The sequence below is a fragment of the Cheilinus undulatus genome, linkage group 15 (assembly GCF_018320785.1).
Source record: "Cheilinus undulatus linkage group 15, ASM1832078v1, whole genome shotgun sequence".
Lineage (NCBI taxonomy): Eukaryota > Metazoa > Chordata > Actinopteri > Labriformes > Labridae > Cheilinus > Cheilinus undulatus.
This window is the reverse complement of record NC_054879.1, coordinates 39,834,295-39,858,140: the sequence shown is the minus strand read 5'-3', so window position 1 is coordinate 39,858,140 and position 23,846 is coordinate 39,834,295. Positions and strand designations below refer to the sequence as shown.

Below are 23,846 nucleotides of genomic sequence, written 5' to 3'. Positions count from 1 at the left end.
TGTTATGTTATGCTGTGTTATGTTAAGGCATGTTATGTTATGGCATGTTATGCTGTGTTATGTTAAGGCATGTTATGTTATGTTACATTGTGTTATGTCACGCTGATGATTCCCAATGTGAGGTATGATGGAGGAGCTCAGCAAAACTAGACAAGTGTAACCTGTGCCATCTTGTCTTAATAGCAAGTAAAGGCAAATTTTGTGAGGCAGACTGTTCAAATATAGGGCTTGTAATGAGTCCACAGACACACCCCCCATCTTTTTACCACATCCTACCTGGGATTTTAAGTAAACAGGCCTATGTGTTGAAGTGTATGTTGAGGGATAGGTGGGCTAAAAAATATTTTCATCTACCAAAAGGGTGCCAGACACAAAAGATGGGCTCCATAATGAAACAATATAGAATAATTTAGACACAAAACGATAAAATATGATAATCTTGAGACACTGCAGTATGGAAAGATACTTCCTAATATATTTGAATACAACAGTACACAACATAATTATACATGGTACGACACAAAGCAACACTATAGGACACAAAACCATATATCACAAACGATACCTGATATTTCTAACGACATCTTAAGATTTGTCACAATAACTCCCTGAAGATGACTTCCTTTTGGACATGGGTGCTACACACAGTTATTTCACTACACATTACTGTAACTAACAGACAAACTTTCATAATCACAATACACATGAACAGGATAGGAAATAGGAAAAGACAAAGGGCATATCCATACAGTTAAAAACCCACCTTCAGAGTTCAGTATTAAAATGTACAATCCATAGTTACATTTAATGATTTATAATGATCTTTTTAATGATTAGTAATGATTTGTGTTTGTAATAGAGAAATATGTATTATTCTTTGAATTTTGAAATGAGATACTGTACAGGCCAGATGCATTTAAAACCTTAGATTGCCAATATTTTGAGCTCTGCTGTGGCATGCGCATAACTTGAGCCCATACCTACAGTCCATCACACAACACTGCTTTGTGGTTTCTTGCATTGTGGCTGAGTTAAGCTACAACTGCAGGGATTAAATGGAAGCACATGATGATTCAGCCCCGTGATTTCTCACAGACTTTGGGTCCAATCATTTTCTCTCTCTTTTCTTTGTCTTTTTTCGTTTTTCCCCCTCCCTGACACCGTAGCCCACTTCTTTATTCCTTTCTCTTTTCTTCTTCTGTCATGGCATCCCCGCGGCTGGAGACCTTCTGCTGTCCGAACAGAGACGCAGCGTCCGAGTTTGTGGTCACTTTTCAGCCCACCTTGTTCGGAGCTCTGAGTCTGGGCAGCGCCAGCCTCAGTTTCATTTTTGCTATTTTACAAATTCTGCCAAAACGGAAAGGATACAGACGACTGGGACAGTATCCTCTGCCCAGACCTGCTTCTTCCTCCCGTATCCTCCTCATCGTCAGCATATGTGACATACTGGGCTGTGCAGGTAAGTAGAAAACTAGACTAAACTTGACTTTATCTCAGAAGAATGAGGAGACAACGTGAGTTTTCCTGTTGGATGTGGGGCATGAAAATGTGTCATATTAACTGTTTTTGTTACTTATTTGTCCCTCTTACTAAATCAATGAAGAGAAAACATAATTTAGCTTATCTTTTACGCTAGCTCTGAGAAAAAAAAACTGCCAAAAAAAGGGGAAAAAAGAAAAAAAACGACGTTTCCTGGGTAAATCAACTTAGGGTATGTTTTAAGTCACTAACATGCTGGTAAATTCTCCCCTAAGAAACTGGAACACAGACTCAAAAACGTGTCGATAAAGTTTGTACAGAAAAACTTAAAAGTTCTTTAGTTGTGGATTACAAAACAAGATGAATCATGATCCTCTCATGTGAGTAAGAGCGTGACTGTAACAACTGCTAACTATTATTTTATCCAACTGTCTGTCAGCACATGAATGCAGAACTGTTCTAAAACAGATTATCTCACTCCAGTTTACTTTATATATCACATTATACAGCTGGCTACAAACCATCATGAATTAAACGGCATATAATTCAGAACAACACGTGTTCAGAACGACTCATTCTGAGGCCTGAGGCAAAGATCAATAATGAGTTCCTTTCCCCTTGAAAAGCAATCACAATGACTGAACTTAACATTTTGGAGCTTTCTCTTTATGTAAAAAAGCCATAGAACTACAGGCATGGCCAGATATGAAAGATAAAAACTCAAATACCCACCAGCCATAGTTCATCCAGCGGGACTTTAATGGGTAATAACAGAGTATTTTGATTAGGGCTGTGCAACTAATCACAGATGAGACTAAAATCGCAATATGCGATTTACAAATTGCGGACATTGCAATATTGCTTTATTTTGAAATGTATCAAAATACCAGTTTACTACGATCAGTTTTTGCAGCTGCAGAGATTTTATGCAGATTTTGCCAACATTCATCTGTCATTTTTTGTAAAATGGTTTTAAAAAGTTGTCCATTTCATGTTTTATGTACGTCTTTCTTTACTAAATTGAGTGAAAAAAAAATCCCCATTCAATAAAGCAATTTAGATCAAATTTGAACTACGAGCAACAATTGTATATATTTTTTAAATTGTTCTGCCCTAGTTCATTCTATCTAATATTGATGAAGCTTAGCATTAGTTCACATAAGTCATACCCCTAGCTGCGATTGGCTGATAGCCAGCTGACACCAATTATCGCCTCCCAGCTCCCACAGCCAATCACAGCTCTTTCTCTCAACACAGCAGTCCATTTAAAGACCACATGCTGCTTACTAATCCCTGCTTATATCAGTGCTGCTAGCAAAGCTTCACCTCCTCCACCCCAGCCTCCTCCTTTATAGCTTAAAGCTTGTTGCACCCTCATATTCAGATTCATGCTACTATGGATTAATTGCTTCTGAATAATTTCATTGTATTCCATGCACATTGACTTAAATGCATCTATCCATATGGGGGTTTCTATCCATGCACTCCCTGGAAAGTCAAAGCATGCTGCTGACTGAGTGTATGTTGTGATATAGAATGATTTAGGTTATTGCTTGAATTTCTTGAAAAATACTCAAGATGAGGTACCTAGTAACAATCACCTATCAAATCACAATCGCAATACTGGTGAAAAAAATCACAATTAGATTATTTTGCAAATCTTTCAGCCCTAATTTTGATGCCTCTTGGCCCCTTATTTACATTTGCAATACATATCATTGAGAGTAGTTTAAGTTGTACAACTCATTTTTGAACCAGACGTGCTGTGTATCATTTATATCTTGAGGTCCAATAAAGAGAGAAGAAACCAGGCATTTCATCTATTTTCTACACCCCTTATCCCGTTTGGGGTCACAGGGGGCTGAAGCCTATCCCAGCAGGCATTGGGCAAGAGGCAGTGTACACCCCAGACTGATCGCCAGTTAATTGGCTGACGGAAAGAGACAAACAACCAGGCACGCTCACACTCACACCTAAGGCCAATTAAACTAACTAGCATGTCTTTGCTGGTGGGAAGAAGGTGGAGTATCTGGAGAGAACCCAGGCATGCACGGGGAGAACAAACTCCACAGAGAAAGGCCCTGGCTAGGAAGTGCAGCCACCATGCAATCCAAGCATGAAAATGTAAAAACAAAGGAAGAGATACTTAAAAGCCTTTATCTTAATGGTCAAATCCCGAAAAAGCCATTAAATAAGAATGAAAGTTAGAGGTTCAAAGATGATTAAATGCCATTGAAGTTTTGATCATATACAATGCCAATGCAATCCAACAGTGTTTTTCCCATGGCTGTTTGAATTATTGGCCAATACACCACCTCCAATACACCACCACCTCATTGACCTATAGCAGACCATACACACATGACATGTACATACAGTACTGTGCATAAGTTCATTCAAGAATACTCTTTCCATACATTCAACATTCACATTGCTTGACTTTCCAGGGAGTGCATGGCTAATGAGTACTGGTATGGGTACCGTGCCCTGCATGAACTAACGCTAGGCTTCTTTTTTAGGCATGTATGGCACTAAAGATTCAACACACACACAACCCAGGGCTGGCAAGCTTTACACGTTGTCACACGTGTGTCACATAGCAGCCAAGGTTAGGCTTGACGGCAATTTTTTCCTGGGCCTTTTTACCCCAGGAAATGTTCACCATAGACTGCTGGGAGTTTCAAGGCCTCTGGGACATCAACAGCATACCCAGGGCCTTGTGGGAACTTTACTACCTGTGCAGACAGTACCTTAGGTCATGGTTACCTGTTTTCTGTTGGTTTCTCTCACTCTTAGTAACATGCAAGGACATCCAGAGCACAACCTGGGTTGTTTCAATCCTCCTTCCCATCAAATGCTGTCCTCGGAAAGCTTACTCGCCACATCAACACCTAACTTTAGCCACAATACTTGGCCCAAACATGACTAAAAGTTCTGTTCAGTTTACAATTAAAGAACAGAAAATAGTTTTTGTAGCACTGCATCTGAAATTTGTGCTCTTTTTTTATCACTTCACTTGAGGACACAAAGATTCATTCTTACTCCAAACAGCTTGTCACACAGTAGTTAAAATAAAATATACAATAGCTTTTTAATGCATCATGTAATGACTTTGGAAGCACTCCTATTATTTTGATTTTGAAGTGAGGTTGAAGAGGTTTTGTAGGAAAAAGTACACCTGAGGGCAGTTTGTATGTCCAGGCTATCAAGCTGCTGCTTTAAGGCCTTCATGACTGAATCTAATTAATTACCACACTTTGTAATTCACAATGAACACATTTATTTTCAATTTTACATCCTCTGCTTGTTTTTATTTGTTTGAGTCTTTCCTGAAGGAATTGTCTCATCTCCCCATTAAAGACCATGTGTTGTTTTCTGCCTTGCAGGCATCATTGTCAGGTCATCTGTCTGGCTGGGCCTGCCAAACATCATTACAGAAATCTCTGTAACAAACAACACTGATGTCTGGCCGGAGGTCTTTTGTGTCGGCAGTGCGGTATGTATCAAAGCTTCACCTCTCTTTACATTAAGCCTTTATGTGAGGAAACACTCATCATATATAGATACATATGGATAAATGCTTGACTAATGACCTGAAACTGACCAAACAGGAAAAAGGCAGGGTTTTGTTTAAACAGAAATCATGCATGATCCTTGAACATCCTGATTCCTCGGTTAAATGTGAAGATTTGTTTTAATACGTGACAGACACGCACAACCAACCCAGATAACAGATTCATTTTAAAGACAAGACAGTTTCATATTTATCATAAATACCTGCTTTATTGTGAAAAACCACAACCACATTTTGTGTGTTACAGCTATGGATCCAGTTATTTTTCAGCGCTTCTTTTTGGTGGACCTTTTGTTATGCTGTGGATGTCTTCTTGGTGGTGAAAACATCTGCAGGAATCAGGTGCTTTGACCATCCTGTTCTTATTTACTACATTTCATTTACAAATTAACATCAGATTGTACAGAGACACAGCACACGCACTAAAGCTCCCACGATACGTTCTGAACTGGTCAGACAAAAAGGAAATTAAAACTGGGGTCTCTCTTCAGGCTACAATAGCAAACCAGACTATCAGGGATAAAATTAATCATTTCTATTATATAAAAGTTATTTTGAATGCCTGAGTCCCTGTGGATGAAGGTACTGTAATAATAATAATAATAACTTTATTTATATAGAACTTTTAAAAACAGTTGTTACAAAGTGCTTTACACAGCAAGAGCAAAAACTCAGGGAAAAATAAACATCAATCAGAGCAGAATTGGAGCTCTGTAAAATCAAACAAGAAGGGAAGAACATAATGTTGACACAGAGGAAAAATAACAAAAATGAAAATGACACAAGTAGATTTACAGTCGAAGATTATAAAATCTAAAATATAATGGAGTCAGTGAAAAATAATATAATTTCCTATGATAATATTCCAAAGGATATCGTAGGATGTGGGAGATGGACAGAGAGTTGAATATAAACACTCAAACAAATACATGAAGATGACGACATCACATCAGTGGGGATAAAACAAAGATAAGATTCAAGACTGAAATGTAATAGAAATGAGGACAGGTAAGTAAAATTTAGGTAAGTAAAAAGGAGATAATAAAGTTAATGAACATGAGATAAGAAAGAAGGGTGTAAAATTAGAAAGAAGAATAAGAGTGGCAGTGTAAATAAAAGAGAAGTAATAAAATAGATAAACAATTAGGAAGGACATCACATAAAAGCAAATCTGTAAAAGTGAGTTTTAAGGAGTGATTTGAAAGATGCCACCAAATCTGCCAGCCTTATCTCCTCGGGCAGGTCGTTCCAAAGTCGAAGAGCCCTGACAGTGAAAGCCCTGTCTCCTTTAGATTTCAGCCTCGGCTTTGGAACAAACAGGAAGCCCCCCAGGATCTAAGGCTGCACGTTGGCTCATAAGGGGTCAGCATTTCACAAATGTAACCTGGTGCTAGACCCATACGAGCTTTAAAAGTGATCAGTAAAATCTTAAAATCAATCCTAAAAGTAACAGGAAGCCATTTATTTCAATCCACAGATGGACTGGTTTGTAATTCTTAGCTTGTTAGCTTAATGCTAACACATAACGGACATTGCTATTATTAGGCCGATCAGATCACAGCTAATTTCCCCATAATTCATCCAGAGCAAATCAATCCCTTTCTAGTCTGGTCCTCTACTGCAAACACTTTGGTCTGTCTTGGCATCTTACCAGAAGGGCCACTTCAATCAGTCTCTTCTTGAGATACGCACCAGGTCTATTTTTCTGTGCCTGCCGCTGCCAAAACGTGTCAGTCCATGTAGAGCATATTGATCCAAACAGTGGGTAGACCATGCAAAACAACTGGGCAACTTCAAAATACGTCAGACCTTTAAAACCACTGTGTACCTGGAATGCAACGTTGGCTGAGTATGTAGAATTTATGGGTTAGACAACAATGTGGTGTAAATTATGGCATTTTATTATTTATTTATTTAGCAATGTAAAGTAAAATCAGTTGTTGCTTAAATAAAGATATTCTAAGTCAGTTTCTTTGAATCATAGCAGTTAGATGTAGCACCACATTGCAACCTCGTGTGGTAAAACTAATGGAAAAAAACTTTTGTTAAGATGAGATAAAAGTCAAGCATTATCTTAAGTCTTTTAGAAATAAAAGATTATTCATATATTTATAAATCATCTAATGTAAATTTCACTGTTAGAGACAGATTGATGAGGTCTTTGGACTTAAGCCTGGTCCACACTTTGTCAAATCTTTGCTATAGCATTTGTTGTAGGCTTGCTTAACCCTGACCCTGCTCACAGCCTGATGTGCTCTCCACAAATATGTCACAACTCATCAAAAAGATGCAAACAATACGGCCTGTGATTGGCACTCTGCACCTGTATATAGTACATAAACAGCTGTTCCACAGGGGGGCACCAAAATCAACACAAACAGAGAAGCTTTGCACAAAATATCTAGATAAGTGGTTTATAACCAGCAGAATCTGAATCTCTTGAAAACTGAGACACATTTTTTAGAGCTTTCTGTGCTTCACAGAGTTTAAATATGCTTCCCTCCCCAGGCTGTGGAATGTATTTGTTTTCTGCACAAAAAAAAGCTACCATGCTGCAGCAGCATGTGTTGTGAGCCAGGTCTTATGACTTGTTTCTTTTCCCCATCAGCACCATTATCCTCTACCACATGATTACATGGGGTCTGGCTGTGCTGCTGTGTGTTGAAGGAGTGGCCATGCTCTACTACCCGTCCATCTCTGAGTAAGACTGTTTAATATCCCGCTTTACCTACAACAAGCAGGAGATAACCAACATGATAGCAACTGATTAACACTGTAAAGATGCTCATTTTCTCTTTTGTTGCATTTTTGTGCAGTTGTGAGCAAGGCCTGGAGCATGCCATCCCACACTACGTCACCACATACGCCCCGATGGTGCTCGTCCTTGTAGCCAACCCTATCTTCTTTAACCGGACCATATCCGCAGGTCAGCCCTCATGTCTCTCTTTGTAAAATAATCCCAGACACATGCACACGGCTTAAAAAACCTCCTCTCTTATTCCTCAAATGTAGTGACGTCTTTGCTGAAAGGAAGACAAGGAATCTACACAGAAAATGAGAGACGGCTGGCCAATGAGATCACGATACGCTTCTTTAAAATAATGCTGGTGTTTTTCATTTGGTAAGTTACTGTTTAACTCTTATTTTAGGAGCACCTTTTTTTTAGTTTCTTTGTAGGAATTGTGACTACATACCACAGTCACATCAGAATATTAAACTCTGATAGTACAATGTGATTTAGCAGAGCCTGGGAGGGGTGTTCCTGGCACCAAGAGTCAAGACATTTGTTGCACCCTGGCTGGGATTCGAAACCTCAGTCTCCAGTGACAAAGTCAGCAATGTAAACCATTGAGCTATCAAGCCACTTGATGTGGCTCAAGTAAAAGTGATTCAATTTGATGACTCCTTCCTCTCCTATGCACCTGCCTGATGAAATAGATGTAGTTTTTTAAGTGCTATTACTATCAATATTTAAAATTATATTGTGTTATTTGGGAAAAAAAACCCACTGAATTAAAAAAGTACTTAAAGTTTCACAATTCTAGGCTTGTAAGGTAAATGTCCTGAATGAAGAATGGTGAGTGTAACAGAAATATTAGCCACTAGTTTTCATTCAGTTTCATACAAAATGAAAATAAGCAGGTGAACACTTCATATCATGTTGTGTAATTCAGTTTTTTTTAAGATATATTTCTGGGCTTTTTATGCCTTTTTTGGATAGAATCAGAAACAGGGATGAGAGAGTGGGGAAGAGACATGCAGGAAAGGAGCCAAACCCAGGCCACCCAAAGCCTGTGCACATGGGGCATGACCCGACCACTAGGCCATCAGTAAAGCTCCTGTGATGAAAAACTAACACATTGTATCATTGGTTCCCAACTGGTGGGTCGGGTCCCTTAACTGGGTTACAGAGCTGTTTCCAGTGGGTTGTGAATGTGTGCCAGGAATAACATGAAGTGTATGATGTACAGAAACCCTCAGTGGACACTGATGTAATGGCATCACCTTCAAAGGAAAGGATGAAATGTTTTATAAACTTTTAAGGATGACATTATCTTTATAGGCAGAGGATAGAATGTTCGTGAAGCTGGGGTGTTGGGCTCATTTTTGTCAAATAGTTGGCCATAGGTGGCAACTTTTCGAAAAGTGGGCGGAACTGGCATTTTCAGTCATTCACAGTTCATTTTTTTCTTAGAATAAAAAAACAGTTTTCCCAGAAGAAATTAGGTCATTAGGAACGTTCCATCTTAGGAAAATGAAGCGAAACTAAAATGTATGTTTGCCCTAATTAAACCAAATGCCTTTGTTTGGGTCGCAATTTCTCATAAGGAGGTGGCGATTGGTCCTTACACCCAACCAGCTGAGAATCATTACTCTACACTACGAACAATGCAATCAAGTCCACCAGTGAGAAGACTGGTCATGAAAAAATGTCAAAATACATTTCTCAAATTTACGCAAAAATATAAAAAAAAATTTCTGAGCAAATTTCCCCCAAAATTCAAATTGATCTAACAAAAATGTCTCTTTGAAATTATTTTGTCCTATATTGCAAATTTGATATGAATTGTAATGGAGGGAGTGATGATTTTATAGATTTGTTATTTTAAAGACAAAAATATACAGAAACAAGGAAAGTAGGAACCTTGTCAATTATTCCAGAAAATATTGGCACTTGAATGTTTGCATCATGTGCAGGTCAAAGAAATATTGCACCCTCTGCGATTTGAAAATTGCACAAGATCATATTGCGATTTAATCTACATTTCGATTAATTGCCCAGCCCTACCACATACTCTGCTTACTTTATGCCTTTAACCGAGGAGTCTTTTTTAATCATGCTACTCACTAACAGTACACCACCGATTTTTAAGAATGCAGGATTCAACTTCATAAAAGAGGACAGCTGCTAAAATATGGCACTCCTAGCCTAGGCCGCATTGCTATGTATGTCTTAGAACAGCCAAGTGCTCATTTGCATAGCACAAGTAAAAGGGGAACACTACTTGCACATGTACAGGACAAGGATATCAGAGACTAGTCTTCCCACTTCGTACAAATTTACACAAACCCAAATTCCTTAAAGGTGCCCAAAAATTAAGTTTGCATTAATGTTACGAATTTATTGTAACCCAGTTCAAGGGTTTTTTAAGTTTAAATGTATATTATAAATTACCTGCACTGCCTGGGAATCGAACCCAGGTCTCAAGAATGGGAATCTTGAATGATACCACTACACTAGCAGTGCTGGATATAAAGCTTTGAGGTAGAGGGGATTCAAAACATTGATTTTCAAAGTAGAGACTGCTATCAGATGTATGCAAATTGATAAAACAACAGAGTCTTAAAAATAGAAATTAAAATGTTGAGTCTTGTGCTTAAGACACAACCATGTGGTCTCAAAGTGATTCAGTGTTATGTAAAGTGATGATAAATTTCACACCAATGAGCTCAAACATGAAACAAACAAGGACCTGGCCCACTTAAAAATGCCTGTTTCCCAGCGTGCCACATAAACAGTTGTTTTGGAATCTTAATTTTTCTACACTCACTCGTGCTGTGGTGTAACGCTTGCAGTAATGTGACTCTCACAAGACAAACTCATGAAAACTCAAATGTGTGGATTCTAAATAGAGGTCCATGAATGAACGATTGTTTTCCACAGTTAGATCAACGTAATGAGATGAGGATTTATTGTAATTCACATCATTTGTTCTGTTCTGTAGTGAAGAATTTCCCTTTTAAAGTCTTATTGTTATGCTTTGATGTTTTAGCTGGGTGCCTAACATCATCAATGAGTGCCTCCTCTTCTACCTGGAGGTGCAGGCAGACATCAACGACAATGGATTCAGGAATATAAGGAATGCAGCCCTCATCACATGGTTTATCATGGTGGGTTAAAAAAAGGTGAAAACAAAATAAAGAGCTCTAATTTTATCAGCTTCCAAACTCTGAAATCCTTTATTTCCACTCTGTCAGGGCATCCTGAACCCCATGCAGGCTTTCCTCAACACCCTGGCCTTCCACGGCTGGACGGGCTTCGACGTGGACCTCAGCTTGCAGAGGAGGAGGGAGCTGGCCTGGGACTCTGTTTCCACCTCAGCGCCCAATGCAGCAGGCCATAATCCCATGGTGGGAACCACCCTGCTCTACCAGAGTCACATCCAGGAAGCAAAGAAAAGCCTGATGGGTAATGGGCAGCACAACTCCGACGCCATCAGTGTCCTCTCAGAAGGTAATCCAGCTTTCACTGGCAGTAACAGCTCGCCTGTTTATCAGGGCTGGTGACTCTAAAAGTCATCACACTGGACTGCAGTTTGTAAAATGAAACCATTATAGCTCGATGAATGCTGGGGAAATGCTCCAACAATCCAAAGACATGTTTTTGTGTAGGTGTTATGTTTCCTTTTTACTTTATGATTTAAAATGTGTCAAAGACGTGTAGACCAGCTCCAAATTAAAGCTCCTGGTGTTAGTTCTATTAAAGCTCCTGTGGGGAGATTTTAAACTTCTTGTAAAATACCTTTACATTAACAGGGATGGTTTTCAATGACCCACAAAAGCAAATATGACCACAATCCACAAGATTGGCCGTTTTATTGCTATTTTTAATGCCTTGCCACCGGGTAGGTGTCACTTTACAGAGCACTGATGAAAAACCTCTTTTACACAGCAAACATTCCCAGTAAGTGATATGATTTTCAATTTTTTTTTCACAGTTTCAACCCAAAATTAAAATCCCTCACAGGAGCTTTAAAGATATACTTCTTTGTTTTTAGCAAATTCCAGATTGCAATAATGATGCAGAGTATGTTAGTTAACAGCCTGTAGAGTTGTCTGTTTTGATTGTTTGCCGAGTACCACAGCAGTGTGACGCTGCATTACATAAAAAAAAAATCTGCCTTTATTGCAGGGCTTTACACAAGCACCGGCTGTTAGCCAAACAGCTGACTACTCACTTAATCACACCTAGCTTCCTATTACTGTTGTTGACTTAATATAAACTAACTAACAAGTTTTAAATCAGCTTTTCTGGTACATGTTAGAAGCACTCACCTCAAAAGAGGTCTGGCTGCAGACCATACGTCTCTGGCGGCCACTCTCACAGACTGTTCAGACAGTCACCGTATATATCTCAGAAAGGAAGTGTTGTAATTTGCCGGTACTGTGTATTTCCAGTTTTAGATTTTTTTTTAAATTCAGCTACATTCATTAACAAAGTCTGGCAGCAACTTTAAAAAATATAACCACATTGCAAACATTACAGTGTAAACAACATTTCACAAATAAAACAGAAAAAGATCAGAGGTCTAAGGCAGAATTAAAATACCTACAGACCTATTTTAGAGGTGGTTATAGCAACGGCGGCTAGCTTTGGCTTCATTAGCTTTAGCTAAACCTAACAAGGCTATGCTAGCAACGCAATAAACGCCTTTTCGTAAATCAGTGTAGCTAACTTAGTTTTGGACCTGTGAGCTTTAAACAAATGTAGCTTAGGTATGTAGATAACATGCCTATGTAGCTTACAAAGCTTCCTTGTGAGTTTAGATTTAGCTACATTAGCTGTGTAGTTACATAGCTCTGTTATCTAATAGCTAAGTCTGCTTTAGCAACATGAGCTTTAGCATATGTAGCTAAAGCAAACTTATCTATGCATATAACGTAAATATGTAGCTTACAAAGCTGCCTTATGAGCTTAGTTCTAGCTGCATTAGCTACATTATCTAAGTAGCTTTTGCAGCCAACAGACCTATGCAAGTTACACAGGCTGCACTGGAATTTCATCATGGAGGGCAAGCTTTTTCCCTGTAAGCAGACTCTGCTTTATCGAACATTTCATAATCAGGTTTTTGACTTTTAACGTTTGGTATCTTCACCATTACCTTAACCCTAAACAGAAGTTTAATCCAATTTTCTTTGGAAAGTTTTAGCATGTATTTCCATTCTGAGATATACAGGGTCTCAGGTAAACAAGAGTGGCTTCCAGAAATGCCAGCCAGACTGTTTTGCTTATGATTGTTACTCCTGACTTCAGCTGCTACATCACAGTTTTCTTCCTCATCCGCTCAGATCAGCACAGAGAAGAGCTCCCAAACTTTATGTTGAAATCAGCAGAATAAGTTAATTAGCAAAACTTAAAAGCTAGACAGGCATTTTATTATGATACTTCTTGTTTTCAAGCAGTTTCAACGCTACTAGGCGTATTACTGCCTTCCACTGGTCAGACTAGGTGTCACACTCTCGTCTCATATCCTCACATACAGTCCTGTTTAGTGCAGGAACTTTATTATGATACGTTCAAGTCAGTTCAGTAAAAATGACAATTTGGAGAATGGAAATAAAATGTCAAGGTTTCTTTATTTGATATGGATCCCCACGAGCTGTACCCTGGACTAGAGCACACCTAGTATTCCTGATGTGTTCAAATGTATCACCAAGGAAACAAAAATTCTGTTTTTGATGAGAAACTAGTTCCAGCTGTGGAGATGAGATGTTTATCTATTCAATTTAAAATACATGGAATCATCACCTTTTTCGCTTACACCATTATTATTACCACTCTACCACTCTATTGTCTTCTTTCTCTAAGTATAACTATCATCTATCATAATGTAGCCTTTACTACAAGACTGAGCGTCTTCTGAGCGCAGATTGAACACTGATACCATTTTTAAAATGTCCAGTTTTATTCTCTAACATTAGAAAGAGTAATTGATGAGTTTCTGGTTTCACAGCAGCAATTTGACATTTCAGAGAAAGTTAAGGCATAAATTATAGAATTTATGGCAGCTGGACTCCATTTTTTGATACTAGGGTTGTCATGTAAACATATTGTTTAATTTCAATAAAACTCTAGAAAAAACTAAACAACATTGATACCTGTTTCGATACCAATCCAAAAAAACTGAAGTCCTAGACACCCAATATTGTGTAATTTCTTACTCTAAATCTACAATTGCCAGCAAATTCCTGAACACTTTGTAAGTGATACATTCGTTTCTCTCCTTCCTGCCTGTATGCTGGATTAGGTTTTTAAAACTTCTTTACCTCGATACTTTCAATCAGTAAAATATCAGGTATTGATTGATTTTAAACATGCAGCCTTGAACCCTAGCTGCTACAGACTCAAACTCAAACTGCTGCTGTGAAAACTCATTTCTGATACAATTAAATGTATTTTGGGATGGTTTGTAAGACATTTAATAACATTTTTTTATACATTTTCTGTTTAACATGGAGATCGTGTACAATGGCTATGATTCAGTTTTTTGTGTAACCTTTCAGTGTATCTGAAATGACACGTTTTTAAAAAATAAAGTAATTTTTTTAAAGGATTTATGCTTTTTTGTTCATTTTTTAGACTTCACCCTTTTTGGAGTGATTGTAGGTATACATTTGGAAAAAATACATTCATTTGTCCAGCTTTAAGTCATTCTATTGCAAGAGATATAAATTCCCAAAATACATTTGACTAAAGCACATGTATGTATAAATATTTAGTATGAACGTCTAAATGGTGCCACGTTCAGTAATCTACCCCTATTTTGTCTTGCTAGGTTCAGAGTCTAGTACAGTTGAAATCCACATATCCGGCGAGCTGCGAGACTATGAGGATGTAGACGCAGACGGAGAATCCTTGGAGAACTCTGTGAAGCACTAGCTGAGGGGGGATCAGCAGCCCGGCTCCCCTCTATGTTTTCCTGTGTGACATTGTTCTTTAGTCACTTTTTGTTCCACATTGTCTCCTCTTAGCCTCTGTTTCCCCGAACATTAATGGGCCATAAGATTTCATTAGCTGCTAAGACAGGATCTATGTAATTCTTGATTCAAAGCATTTTTATTTCTTCTTAAGCTTAAATCTGTCTGCACTGCGGTGAAGCGTAGTGTTAGTTTACATACCATCAACTGTGCAGCAGCTTTTAGTAATCAACAGAACAAATGTGATGTTTTCTTATGAATAACTCAGAGGCTGACATTTAAAAGTGTGTGAAGGTAGCAGATTCACTGTCATAAATAAGCTCCAGGATTGTGTTACACAAATAACGCTCCCAGTGCACAACAGAAGGTAATACGGTCAGTGTATTTTAACATATCAGAAAATCATATCATAATCATGAGACAAGCTGTTTCCCAATTACCGTTTGAAAAAGGGGGAGAAAAAAGATAAAAATCCATGTCCTTGGAGGTCAGTGGACTTTGAGGCAGTTCCATTTTCTGGTTAAAACAAGCCTCAGAAATTCTATTTTTTAATTTTTTTAAAAAGAATTGAAAAACATTTTCCTTTTATGAGTTTCAATCATAGCAATGGAAAAACAAAAACAAAAGATTTGAAAAACTTTTTTTCCAATTCTGTTTTTATCTTGTGTTAATAAAAGACAAAGTCAAAGGACATTATCTGAACTGTTGGGAAAGCTGAACATTTCGAAATTAAAGCCTCCATGTCAAAATGATTGAATAATAATAAAAAAATGTTACACATGCAATAAACATGAATAAATACCTCAAGCAGCCAAGGCTAATTATTCATATTTATTTTTCCTCTAATAATAACATCGTCCATTATTTAACCAGGACATTTGCCACCAAGATTATTTGTAATACATTGTATAAGTCAAATAGGTCTGTTATTATACTGTAAAACACAGTGGATGATTTTGAAGGCTTTTATTTTGACATGAGGGCTTTGATTTTGAAAAGTTGACCTTTCCCTTTGGTCATGATTTCCTGTTCTTCAGGTCTGTCTTTAAAACAAGAAAACTATAAAAAGGAAAATGGTCAAATTAAAAGTTGTACACATTTTTTAAATTTTGGTTTTCTTAACTGTGATTGAATCAAAAAAAAAATCTGGAAAACCGCTAATTTTACTTTTTGTTTTTTTTTTTTCAAAAACAAAAAAAAGAATGACAAGAGTTCTGCTGATTTTAGGGGCCTTAAAATTAACGGAGCCTCGACTCTTTAAGGAAATTAATGTTAAAATGGGAATCAAAACCAAACCAAACTTTTTTTTTTCATTTTCTGTTACCTGTTTTTGTTTTCTTTTGCTTTCCAAAAAGAATTGGGAAAAAAATCAGTTCATTTATCATTTTGTTGATTTTTGATCAAAGAACACAACACTGGTGATGTAACATTCTTTTCTTTCCTGGAAGTTGTGACCTGCTGCAGGTATTCTGGAAAAAAAGTTACATAACGAGTATTCTGTTGTCTGATCTTCCTTTTTTGATCAGAACATAAAAAACAATAAAATGAAAAATGAACTGTTACTCTTTTCAAGATCCTTTTTGCAAAATGAAAAAGAGAAACAGAAAATGTTTGTTTTTTAATTTTCCTTTAATTAAATATGAACTACCTTAAATGCCCAAGAACAAGTTATTTCCATGTGTTTTCCTATTTTTAAACAGTAATTTTAAAGTTTGTTTCTTGATTTTGGACTTCTGGTTTCAATTCCAAAATCCGTCTGCCATAAAATACACTGACCTAAACCCCTCATTAGTGTCTTTTTTAAGTTCCTGTATCTCCAACTGTCCTTCTTGTATTTTGCACATTTATTTTATACTATATTAAATATCAAAAATATTTCTTAAAGTTTTGTTGGTGACACTTTCTTATTGCTTTCTGAGTCAGACCTTTTTCCCCTCAGTTTCACACAGAATAACTCAAGAGCAAAGAAAACTCAATAGAAGACGGAGTCCTGTTTTCTGATATCAAAATAGAGTGATTTATTTGAGACACTGAATGACTTTGACGTTTGTCTTGGAAACAGGTGAGCAAACCCTGGATCAGGGCGAGAGAGAGAGATAAAGAGATAGCTGTCACAGCGTTTATTCCACACTGGGCTCCTCAGCATGCCAACAACGGCCACCAAACCCCATAGCCCGATTCTCAGTCTGACACAGACAATAATGGCTCTCGAATGGAAAAAGTCAGAAAACAATGAATCACCCATTAACATCCAAATGTGATATTAAAAAAGAAGGGAAAAGAGACAAAAATAAAACATCGGCCCTTCGCTTTCAGCACAATCTGAACATTAACTGAATTTCAAAAAGTGCACTTCAAATTGCTGAAGCTGAGATTTTGACTGAAAGGGAAGGTTTTCAGAAAAAAAGGCAAATCGGAGCGGTGGGAAGTTTTTGAAATCTTCTACACGAGATCCCAGTAAGCAGAGGGAGCTCGGCCCACAACACAACGCAAGCTTTAAAAATGTGACCAGATCTGATCAGCTGGCAGCACACGGCCTGGCTTAAGACCAATCCTCACTTTTCTTTTTCTTTTTCAAGTGTCTGACTTTCGCTTTGCTCTGAGACTGTTCAGAGGAAAGTGCCATAATCCACAGATAATGCTAATAAAGCTCACGCTATTTTGGTGGTTGGTTTCTGCCTCCTGTGCTGTTGACCTGGGAACTCCCTGAATGCTGGTAACGAGGCGTACATTTCTTCAGATTTTCAGGATCCAAAACTGATCTCCATCATTAGTGAAAGAAAACAACAAAAAGCGATGTGTGCGTGATTGGCCGTGCTGAAAAGATTGAATTAAAAGAAGCAGATGAGACATGCACTTGGTTTAAAAAGTTCTTGTCCAAATTATCAGCAAAAAATGTGACAGCTCGAGCCGTTATCAGCCCCTACAGGATCGCGATAAAGTGTATTGTATATAAACATATACACAGTATATAAGTCTGTGTATTAATCTAATTTACATATCTTTACATTCTTAAATTTACATCCAAAAAAGGGAGAAAATTCTCCTTGTAAACCACACTTCTCTAACCCTGTGTGACGATTTTAACTCTCAGGTGACAAAGTGGGTCTTTTTGGAGATTTGGACTCTTCTTGGCACCTTTTCTGATGCTGAATGTGAGATAAGAACTACCTTTCAGCGGCACATTCAATTTTCACTTTCAAAAGTCCCCCTGTGGAAAATAGACCAAAGTAAAGAGCAAGTACTCTTAAATTAAACTATTCTCCACTGAGGAGAAGCCGAGCACCCCGTTAGCAGACAATTTGAGCGCTTTAGTATCGATGTTGCTCATCACGTCCTCAAAGTGAGAATTACTCCAAGGAATTCTAAAACCACAGCCTCTCTTCAAGATTTTCCTGCCTTTCCCAGCCGAACGTGTCTCATTAACACTTCTCTCTTTATATAAAACTCATCTTTGTGTTTCCACCTTAACAACCCGATAACAGCTGGACCGGAGCCCGGAGGGATCACAGCACCTCCTCATTAGGAGCCTTCTAAAACGGATGCACCCAGGGAGTGGGATTCAGTCCAGTCTTAGGGATCTCTTCAAGGTGTTTCATAAAACACGCATCAACAAACTGTAAGGTGCACTGAAGTCAGATGTAGGTGGCTCCTCAGAAGCTGCTGCAGGTTCAATCCTGTGGGGTCCGGCTTTGTTTCACTCCACCTTACAGCTCTTCTTGAGCAGTGACAGTTTGTTTGCTGATGGCAGAAGAAGGCAATTTGCTGCACATTCCAGGATTCATCATTAAAGTCTCAAGGCAGCTATTTTCGGAGATCAAGAACGCACACCTGGAAAGAGGATAAGGTAGTGTTAATAACACATTCAAGGCAACAGCTCTCTACTTACAAAGTGTTATTTTATAATAGCTTATTAAAATGCTGACAACAGAGAAAGAAAATAAAGAATCTGAAGACTGCTGTAATAGTGTGTTTGGTTTACCGAGCCGTCTGACGCGCTGGCACCAACTTTGTCTCCAGTGCTGTTCCAGCAAACCTCAAAAATACCACCAGTGCCCCTGTAGCTGTGCACCAAGGCTCCAGTCTACAAAAAACAACAATAAATAATGTTAAACAACAACATATTTTCTAAAGGTTTTATACTGAAGGTACTTACATATATGAGGCACTTACTGTGGTGTTCCAGATGTGGACACATTTATCAAAGGAGCCACTGGCCAGGTGTTTGCCATCGGGGCTGAAGGCCACACTGTACACGGGTTCCTGATGCTTCGTCAGCGTGTGAATGCAGACGCCCCGCTCCACATCCCAAAGCCGGACTGTCGAGTCGAAAGAGGCACTGTGGACGAAACAAGGATCAGATATAAAAGTAACAACGATTCTTTCTCTAATGCTCTAATGATGCAATTTGTTGCTTGACTAGCAAGATGGGGGGGGGCTGTGTAATATGCTTTATGGGGGCCCAAAATCCCTAGCTACGCTCCTCGGTGTTTTAGGTAACAATTAAAGCAACCTCAGAAGAGTGAACTAGATAGAGCATAACTAAGGTAATTACATCACATTTAGTGTTCAATGTAGCATTTAAACAACATCAAGAAGTTTCTCCTGAGCAGCAGTAATAGCAGATATACCTCCACTGGGAGTTAGAGGCAGGTAGAAGCTGTCTGTCAGCTTTGGCTGTACATTCCTGAGGTATTTAAATTTACACATGCATGAACATATAGGTCAAAGTGTAGGTCTGTGGGCTGACAGTAACTAGTGCTGGGATTATGTCTGGATTAGGAACAAGTTTCCCCTTCCTTTACACCAGTATATAGCACGTATGATGTCAAAGTGCATGCCCTGATTGGTGGAACCTTGAGCACTTCTCAATTTCTATCATTTTGTATCACTTTTAGGGCTCGTAATCACGGTGTAGCCGGTTTTAAATATTTTTCACCCTCTTTATTTTGCTGTTTCATGTTAAGTATGTTTTGTGATCCTTCTCTGGTAGCCCCTGACAAATGCCTTTTTAAATCAGGCCAATAGTGAATACAGAACTCATTATGAGGTATCTGTGAGTGGTTTCCCACCTGGCAAGCATGATGTTGGAGTTGGGGTTGCCTGTGCCGGGCCCTGTGGGACTCCACTTGATAGTGTAGATTTCTTTACTATGAGCCTGGAGGTCATGGACACAGGATTCCTGCTTCATACTCCAGATCTGTGAGTAATAGGAGCAAGTAAAACGTGATTTAATACACACTACTGCTCCGTTTTATGTCTTCAAAGTCTAAAACAAGGATAAGTGTTACCTTTAAGGTCATGTCATCTGAGCAGGAGGCCAGCAGCATACCCGATGGATCCCACTTAATGGCATTTACTTCATTCTGTAAAACATAAAACCCATTAGCATGAGATGTGGGATTAATCCTGGCATGAGGGGAGAAGAGTGGCACAGAAAAGCTGTTCACCGTGTGGCCCTGGAAGGTCTTCAGAGGCCGGTCGCTGCCAAGCCGACATACGTGGATGCACATGTCTGTGCTGCAGGAGGCGAAGGTGGTGTTGTTCTGCCAGTCCACATCCAGGGCTGGAGCTGTGGAAATATTAAATGAACACAAGCAGAGCACATGAAACCCCCAATTTATTATCCCAACTACTAAATGTCATAGTATCTGGATGCACATTGTGCTTAAATTACCTGAGTGAAAAGGAAACTGCTGCTTGGCCTCTCCTGTGTGTGCATCCCAAATGATTGTCGTCTGAAAAGGACATTGAGTTTCATAAAATATGAAAGCAACATTTCTGAATACAATCACAGCAATATCAAAGAGGAAGGCTTCTTTTTTAATCATTCTAAGAGGGCCGCAACGGTTTGTAAAAACCCTGCATGCTGCACGATAACTAAAAAAGAATGATGAAGCTTGCGTCATAGTCCTTGTCCTTTGAGCTGAAGTCTTCTTTTTCTCTCTATGTAAGTCGTCCTTGGCTGTTGGTACAATCACATGTTCAAAGACTCATTCTCAATAGAGATTTACCTTCATTTCACTTTGATTAAAAACATTTTGGTTTCAATAACCTTCAGGGATTATGTGTTGTGTCACTTGATGCCCTGATATTGAACAACTTGTAACATCAATTATATAACTGTAGCTATTTTTCTAAACAAATTCCAATTAAACTTAATTTTTTTGTTAACAAACTGATGCAGTTTTATGTATTTAAACCCTTTTGAGGGAAATTTTTGTTTGTTTTTCATCAATTCTATAAAATAAATAATAGCAAAAAAAAAAAATCAATCAAAAGGCACACGCAAAGCTCACTGCAAGGTGGGGTTTCCACATGTTTGTTGGTTTAAGACAAGGCCCATGTACGCAGTCAGCCCAGGTTCGAATCCAGCCCCTGGCACTTTCCTTATAAAAAATAATAATAACTTGGCACTGGCTGGAGACAAAAAGTGATTTGGATGTTTTTGCTCCTCTGTCTGCCTCTAAGCTCTTGTATCATAGGCAACATGAGCATTTTGATTGGTTGATGTGGGATCATCATGAGCAAAACTTGGGAAAAACCTGTGAAAGCTTGCATTGACCTGGTACATGTTCTGAATAAATAAATTCATGTGAATTATTTGCAAAAAAAATCAAGTGTGCAAGGCCCTTACTCTCAATAATGTCATTGCTTTTGCACTTAGCTACTTCAGCTACTTAACATAAAAAAACAAGTTACCTTTGTTAGGCATGGTTTCACTGAGTTTAACCCTTATCATCTTAACACTTTATAATACACTTATAAAGTATTTGTTTTTTGTATGTTTCTAATTTCTTTGGTGATAAAGTTTTATGTAATCTAATCTTTAATAACATTCATTTCAAGTTCTTCCAAAAATTCAAAACAAAGTATGGACATGATCATTTTAAGACAGATCTACTGTTTTGGTCAGACATGACATACCTTATCTACACCAGCACTGAGAATAGAGTTCCCCTTCTTGTTCCACTTGAGTGCAAATATGGGCCCTTTGTGCTGCCCCAAGGTGCTCGCCAGATTCCCTAGTAAATAAAGCCAAATCTATTTCTGTTAGAAACAAGTAAAAATAACAAATTGACAGATTTCTACAAAGCTGGTCTCTTTTTTTGGCCTGCTAACACAGAACTATTTTATTCTACTCTTTAATTCAACACGCATCATTAAATTTTACTGCCGTCTTGCAAAATGTCAAAATCAAATATGAATGACTAAAAATCAACAGATGGGTTAGTATCAGCATCTCTTGTGCTGAAAAATGCCAAATATCTGCATCATTCATAGAATCAGTAAAAAAAAAGAAACAGCATGGTGCTTGAAGATGATTGACTCACCGTCTTTAGTCCATATCCTGGCAAATCCATCATAAGAGCCTGTTGCCAGGAGAGTGCCGTCACTCTGATGGGTTTGAAATGACAGAGCAGTTACTTCGCTGTCCTCACCTAATGATGCTTAAAGTGAATGAACAAAGATAGGGATGGATGATCAGGGACCTACATTCCAGTCTAGTGAAGTGACATCCTTATTGCTGGGGACGTCCTGGCCACCCTCTCGGATACAGTGGCGCAGCACCAGCTGGGTGGAGCTGGAGTTGTTATTCTCGTTCAGGTTCCAGATTCGAGCTGTTGAGTCCCCCGAGCTGAATGGGGGGAGAGGGTGTAAAAGATGCCAGATGAGGGTTATGAGGCTAATTAGTGTGCGTACAGTGCAATGTGACTCATCCAGTATAAATTAAGATCAGTTTCAGTGCAGACAGACTCTCACCCTGAGGCCAGCAGATCACTGACGGGGTTCCAGGCACAGATAAACACTTCAGACTCGTGGCCGCGGAGGACTGTGGCTTTACTCGCTGGTATCTCCACATCTCCATCCAACTCCATCGGCTCACTGTGGTTATCTGAGAGTGGGTGCACATACACATTTACCTAACAGTTGATGCATGGACATTAGGACCCAAACACGTGTAAAAAAAATCTAGAAAGGTGTAAGTGCCAGCTCTCACTAACAAGTGGATGTTGACAAAAATCAATGAATCTGAAAATACTGACCAGCTTGTTGTGAATATAATTAAAATGTAGTAAAAAAAGATAAGCCAGGTCATAACTGTGAAATCATCCAGATCATTTCCACCATGTGTTATCTCTCAGTTATCTTTTGACTTTAACACCTTCCTCACATTTGACTCTTCTCGTTGCAATCCACACCTTACAAACAATTCCCAGAGGATGTGCTGACACAGAAATCCACACCTCTTTCTCTTGTTTAGAGGCTCCACCTGATCTACATCTCTCTGGTTTCACTACGGAAAGAAGCTTAACACCTGCAAAAAACTATTTGAATGGCAATAAATGTAGTAGAGCGTTAGACCATAATGTCTTGTCTGTGTCTCTAAGTGTAACTGTGGGAAAATTTTATCATGGTTATTAATACTGTTTAATCTCTGCAAGAGTGCAAACACAAGTTCCTGGGAACATTAATGTAATCAGTGCAAGCTATCAGAATGGTCAGAACTCAGGAATGCAAGCATATCTGGTACAAAAGATAAAAATTCTACTATGTCTGTAAAACTTGGGTAAAGGTACAGAAACAAATCAATTCTAGTTCACAAAATATTGAGACTCAGCAGCTAAAAAACACAAGGACTGATCTCAAAATCATTTCATGGATATGTCTGTTCTAGCTCTGCGATGACTGAGGCCCTCATGTTTAAACTCACTCATGTTATGGGTGCCGTTCTCCTCCCCGTTGACGGTGGCTTCCCCGTTCTTTGGTGTGTTGGCCTGGTTTCCAGAGGTTGAAGCAGACATGGCACAGGCTGCCTGCTGCTGGGCAAGCTTGTCTCTGAAGGCCTGCTGCCGCGTCTGCACCACATCTGGCATCACTGCGTCAATGAGCGACAGTGACTCTATTGGCCGACCGTCAAACACTGTACCATCCTGCAATGACAGCAGTACAAAACATATTTCTTGTTTCTTGATTCTGCTCAATTACAGACAATCTATCCTTATAAGGAAGACTTAAGAATATTAGTGGATCTGAAAGCCTCTCTCTGTGTGGTAAAGTATTATAAACTATCAGTGGGAGTGATTAATTC

At 38.6% G+C, this 23,846-nt stretch overlaps 2 protein-coding genes and 1 non-coding gene across 5 annotated transcripts in view; 1 reads left to right on the top strand and 2 right to left on the bottom strand.

Moving 5' to 3' along the window:
• The first annotated feature begins 1,203 nt into the window (after positions 1–1,203).
• gpr143 (G protein-coupled receptor 143) lies at positions 1,204–15,171 on the top strand. The gene is made up of 9 exons (XM_041807534.1): positions 1,204–1,459; positions 4,866–4,975; positions 5,301–5,395; positions 7,662–7,754; positions 7,870–7,979; positions 8,066–8,174; positions 10,828–10,945; positions 11,033–11,288; positions 14,611–15,171. The coding sequence occupies exons 1-9, from the start codon at positions 1,204–1,206 to the stop codon at positions 14,712–14,714; spliced, it is 1,251 nt and encodes a 416-aa protein (XP_041663468.1). The 3' UTR covers positions 14,715–15,171.
• On the bottom strand, positions 10,231–10,301 carry trnag-ccc. The gene has a single exon. It is a non-coding gene; the product is annotated as a tRNA-Gly (tRNA).
• A 233-nt stretch (positions 15,172–15,404) lies between the features above and the next one.
• tbl1x (transducin beta like 1 X-linked) overlaps positions 15,405–23,846 on the bottom strand; it is a 39,599-nt gene continuing 31,157 nt past the window's right edge. For 2 of the 3 annotated variants that reach the window (XM_041807269.1, XM_041807270.1), the window contains 12 exons: positions 23,469–23,688; positions 22,517–22,649; positions 22,250–22,391; positions 22,087–22,150; positions 21,680–21,777; positions 20,430–20,490; positions 20,203–20,324; positions 20,044–20,118; positions 19,825–19,952; positions 18,926–19,091; positions 18,735–18,836; positions 15,405–18,583 (listed from right to left, as the gene is read on the bottom strand). In XM_041807269.1, coding sequence (XP_041663203.1) covers positions 18,557–18,583; positions 18,735–18,836; positions 18,926–19,091; positions 19,825–19,952; positions 20,044–20,118; positions 20,203–20,324; positions 20,430–20,490; positions 21,680–21,777; positions 22,087–22,150; positions 22,250–22,391; positions 22,517–22,649; positions 23,469–23,688 — 1,338 coding nt within the window. In that variant the 3' untranslated portion in view covers positions 15,405–18,556. The remainder of the gene's footprint in view (positions 18,584–18,734; positions 18,837–18,925; positions 19,092–19,824; positions 19,953–20,043; positions 20,119–20,202; positions 20,325–20,429; positions 20,491–21,679; positions 21,778–22,086; positions 22,151–22,249; positions 22,392–22,516; positions 22,650–23,468; positions 23,689–23,846) is intronic. The other variant, XM_041807268.1, reaches the window with a different exon arrangement.

What these genes read in the sequence shown, in the direction of transcription:
- gpr143 (XM_041807534.1), top strand. Translation starts at nt 1,204, where the DNA reads ATGGCATCCCCGCGGCTGGAGACCTTCTGCTGTCCGAACAGAGACGCA. An exon ending in TAACCGGACCATATCCGCAG is followed by an intron (nt 7,980 to 8,065) that starts GTCAGCCCTCAT and finishes CCTCAAATGTAG; the next exon opens with TGACGTCTTTGCTGAAAGGA. An exon ending in CATCAGTGTCCTCTCAGAAG is followed by an intron (nt 11,289 to 14,610) that starts GTAATCCAGCTT and finishes TTGTCTTGCTAG; the next exon opens with GTTCAGAGTCTAGTACAGTT.